General features: G+C 48.1%; 1 protein-coding gene across 1 annotated transcript; it reads right to left on the minus strand.

Moving 5' to 3' along the window:
- Positions 1–429: 429 nt before the first annotated feature.
- LOC105051235 (L-type lectin-domain containing receptor kinase S.1) lies at positions 430–3,045 on the minus strand. Its single transcript, XM_010931570.4, has one exon. The coding sequence runs from the start codon at positions 2,819–2,821 to the stop codon at positions 812–814; it is 2,010 nt and encodes a 669-aa protein (XP_010929872.2). The 5' UTR covers positions 2,822–3,045; the 3' UTR covers positions 430–811.
- Positions 3,046–4,681: the final 1,636 nt, after the last annotated feature.

The following is a 4,681-nucleotide window of genomic DNA, read 5'->3' on the forward strand; positions in this document are numbered from 1 at the left end:
CACGGCAATTAATTACTGAAGGTCAGCTTCTATGGGCCTTGGAAGGACACGGGCATGGGGCTTTAAAAGGACATGGGCATGTTGGAACAGACTACGTTGTTCATCATCATTCGGGTCTAGTGTTGGCCGCCGGATTGGTTTCCTTTACGGTTGACTTCGATTCTATCGATCGTGATTTCGGCGATATGGCATGTGTTTATCTCACTCTTATAACCTTCCATCAGGATATATAAGCTTTGGATTGAAGGTGACTCGCATTTGATTTTGCTCATGGATACTTTAGGAAGCCTAAGAACTGGCTAGATATATGGATAGATTAAATGGCCTCATATTTCTAGGAAGGGTAATTAGGTTGGTGACTGCCTCATTAACAACACATATGATTAGAGGGATGTTATGCACTAAAAGGCTTCCAAAGTGAGGTAACAATTCATGCAAACGTGGATGTTTTCTTATTCCTATAATGGTAGCTAATCTTAGATCTGATCGGATCTGAACGGAGATCCACTTGCCGGTAATGATAGCAAAATGAAGGTAATGAGAAAACTCAAAATCAATCACATGTCTTCTCTCATTATTCCATAAGCACTGATTATGTCAACCACCTCGTTTGCTCTTAACCACTTATCAGATCTCCGGTAGCACAGAAGTTCAGTATATTGTCACACATGTTGATCCATTCCCTCCTAGTGGTTGTCAGTCGGCTCCATTGTAGTAGAAGCCTTTCTTGTAGGCCTCTGAAGTCCCTCAAGAATTAAAGATAATTCCTTCTTTTTTGTTAGAAACAAAATTCCTTCCAACAACACTAATGTCAATCAGCAGCAGCACTAGAAGAAAGAGATATTGGAGCAGAGTCTGTTGCAGGGTTTCCGGGACCCTCGGCGGCCAGCAGCAGGGCCACCACCTCACTCATTGCGGGCCGCTTCTCCGGTTCGGGATGGCAGCAGGCCAGGCCCAGCTTGAGCACCAGCTCCATCTCCTCCTCCCGGAACTCCATCCGCTTCTCCGCCACCTCCACCAGCCGCCCCTCCGCATACATCTCCCTCACCCACTCCACCAGCACCCAATCCTCATCCTCCACCCTCGCCGCCCTCTCAATCGGCCGCCGCCCGCATGCCGCCTCCAACACCACCACCCCAAAGCTATACACGTCACTCGCCACCGTGGGCGTCGCCGCCAACGCCAGCTCCGGCGCCAGATACCCCAGCGTGCCCACCACCCTGGTGTTGCTCGGCGCCGCCCCTCGCTCGTACAGCTTGGCCAGCCCGAAGTCTCCGAGCCTCCCCCGCATCTCGCCATCCAGCAGTATGTTGCTGCTCTTCACGTCCCGGTGGAGCACCACCTGCTCCCACCCCTGATGCAGGTATTGCAGCCCCTCCGCCACATCCGCCAGCACTCGCCGCCGCGCCACCCACCCCATGGTCTCCCTCCTCCCTTCGTCGAAGATCCACTGGCTAAGATTGCCGTTGGGCATGTATCCGTACACCAGCATCAACTCGTTTCCTTTCCGGCACCACCCTCGGAGCGGGACCAAGCTCCGGTGCTGCAGCCTCCCTATGCTTGATATCTCCGCCATGAACTCCCGCAGCCCCTGCTTCGAGTCGTGGGACACACACTTCACCGCCACTTCCTCCACCTCCTCCGCTTCTCCTCCTCCTCCCCCTTCAATTCCTCTGGAGATCGAAACCGGGAGAGCCCCCTTGTAGACCTTCCCAAATCCACCGATTCCGAGAAGTCTCTCCTTCGAGAACCCATCTGTGGCGTTCGAGAGATCTTCATAGCAGAATCGCCGCGGCCAGTACTTCAGTTCCCACTCTTCGTCCTCCTCATCCTCTTCTTTTCCTTCTTCCCGGATCTTAGCCCTCTTCTTTCTATGGTAGTAGTAGAAACCCGAGGAGAGGACGAGGATTGCGAGAGCAACGGATGCGCAAGAGACCCCGGCTATGAGTCCTGGAGATGGAGATGACGAGGAGGACGAAGATTGGGGCAGGAAGACGGGGAGATTGGACGTGTTGAGCTCCCGCGCGGCGCCGCCGGTGTCGCTGAGGCTCCAGGCAAGAATCCTCTGAGCCTCCACCCACTTGACCTTCGAAGCCGAGAAGCCGACAAACATCTCCGGCGAGACGTAGTTGGCGATATGCGGGTCCGTGTAGGAGATCAGTGGCTGCGGCGGTCTCGGATCCTCGGCGGCGGCGATTGTGACGTTGATTTGGAATTGAGGCCCATCGAATTCGATCCAAGCTCGGATATTTTTCCCTGATCTCATGTCAAGAGGAATGAATTCAAGTCCCGACGAGCCGTTCCGGTAGTAGCCGGCGGAATGAGTTTTAGCTGATTGAATGAAGTTGAGGTCGATGCCGACGTGATTGCCGTCAGGATCGTTGAATTCCGGGTTCTGGCCGGTGTCAAACTCGACGGCGAGTAGCGGCGCCGGAGACTGGCGGGTGGAGTTGGAGAAGATGCCGAAGTACTGGCCGGAGATGGCGCCGGGCGGCGAGGTGGAGTTGGAGAGGACGAAGGCGAGGCCGAACCCGGGGCTGCTCGGGATGTCGGGGAGGATGGAGAAGACGAAGGAGGTGGAGAAGGAGGAGAGAGTGCGGTTGGGGGCGGTGGAGAGATGGAGGCGGGAGGGGAAGAAGGCGCGGCCGATGGAGTAGTAGTTGGAGTCGTTGGTGAGGCGGAGGACGGAGGAGTCAACGCGGGCGTCGCCGACGAGGAGGAGGTCGGAGGTGTTGAAGGAGTTGAAGAGGAAATCCACGGCGGCGGAGATGGCGGAGAGGGAGAGGAGGTGGATGACGGCGGCTAAGATCCGCTGCTTCATCCTGTCGGCTTGCTTCTCTCCGTTTTGTTCCTGGAATGGAATGGAGTGGGTATGATTCGGTGGGGAAAGGGTGTGGTGGGCTGACGGTGCTGCGGCGGGTGGATGAGGCCTGCCGCCGCTGTTTTGAACGGAAGTATTCCGCACGCATATAATAGTGCAATATTAATTTATTATATGTTGACAAATGGTTTTTTTTGACCGGGCTCTTGCCATTGATCTACCCATGATCCAGCACGGATTTTAGGCATGACCGGAAGGAGAAAAAAAATACTCATAGCAGACTCCTTTCAAGAGTTCGCCTTCTTCGTCCAAAGGTTCATCGGAGTGGAGGACTCTAAGGCTTTATTCAGTTTCTTTTTTTTAAACACTCTAAGATTTTGGCTACAAAAGAGACCCCACCTTGTGTTTAATTTGATTGTTGGTGGAGGTAAGAATTTTTTTTTTTTTTTGGTGAACAAAAGAACAAAACAAAAACCTATCGAATCTCTGTTAACCAAAAAAGCTAAAGCAGCAAGAAGAGAAGTTGAGTTCCAAAAATCCTCGTCTGTGAAGATTTGCCAACCAATCAGCTGAAAAGTTCGCCTCACGGAAAACACGGACCGGCCAAAAGAAATCCAAGGTTTCAATCATTTTATGAATATCCATAACTAGCGGGAGAGATTGTTTGCTAGGAGTAATATCTTTAAGCCAGGAGCTGACCACCATCGAAACCCCTTCCAAAATAATCCTTCGACTTCGAAGCATACGGACAGCCACAAAGAGACCTTCCCAAGCCGCTCCAAGTTTAACTTGAGGTACTGATGAAGCTATGAAAGTTCGAGATCCAGCATAGATTACCTCGCCCAAATATTTTCTGATGATGAAACCTGCACCTCCACTACCTTGTTTAAAAGATCCATCAAAATTAATCAGCAGTGCATCCTCGGAGGTGGGTTCCCAATGAACCATAGGAGTGACCATTACTATGGGGCTACTGGAGCTGCAGGCGCTCCAGCACCAGACAGCACTAAAAGCAGCAAAATCCTTCGCCATTTTGAAGGATTGAGCTACAATTGAAGCTGGGGGAACCGCATGATGTTCAAAGATTCTCCCATTTCTGACAGACCATAACATCCAGGCTGTATAGGCAATTATAGATCTCTGCATCGGATAATAACTATTAGTAACAAAGTCCAGAATATCTACCAGCGATGTAAATTATTTTTATGTAACAATAATTTTGCTTTGCATGGTATATAATAACTATCCATTATATACTTATCTATGATTCTTTATGGATTTATGTGTCATATATTACTAATTTTAATTTATATGGATTTTGATATTTATGTGCATCAAATTCTAAAAAGAGTATAATTTTGAATTATATTTACTTAACAAGTATGCAATTGACGTATATATCTACATGGTTGGTTAGGATGTCCTGCACTAGCCACATTGTTCGGAACTACGGATCAAAATGTGATGCTTGTTGATGCCCTGCCATAGGTCAAAAATATGGTACTTATTGACACCCCATCATAGATCGAAAATATAGTACCGTTGGTGCTCCCCACCATAAGGATATAGTTGTGGTATCCCAAAACTAAGAACCTAAACATTATTGGATCCGATATATATTAATTTGAAATAATTAATTAATATAATTTGTTGCATAAAAAATATATTTTTGTTATGCACATTGTATGATTTGATTATTCTATGACATAGAATTTATAAAAATAATAATTAGTTGATAATTTTTTTATTTATTATTATTATATTAGTATGAATATGTGAAAATTTTTACTAAACTATAAAGCTAACATCAATTTTTCTTTCTTTTTCTCAAAGATGTAGGATACTTATTGTTGGGTGTAA

Source organism: Elaeis guineensis, chromosome 9 (genome assembly GCF_000442705.2).
Source record: "Elaeis guineensis isolate ETL-2024a chromosome 9, EG11, whole genome shotgun sequence".
In the NCBI taxonomy this organism is placed as follows: domain Eukaryota; kingdom Viridiplantae; phylum Streptophyta; class Magnoliopsida; order Arecales; family Arecaceae; genus Elaeis; species Elaeis guineensis.

Coding starts and splice junctions, on each gene's coding strand:
- LOC105051235 (XM_010931570.4), bottom strand. CDS start 2,821: ATGAAGCAGCGGATCTTAGCCGCCGTCATCCACCTCCTCTCCCTCTCC.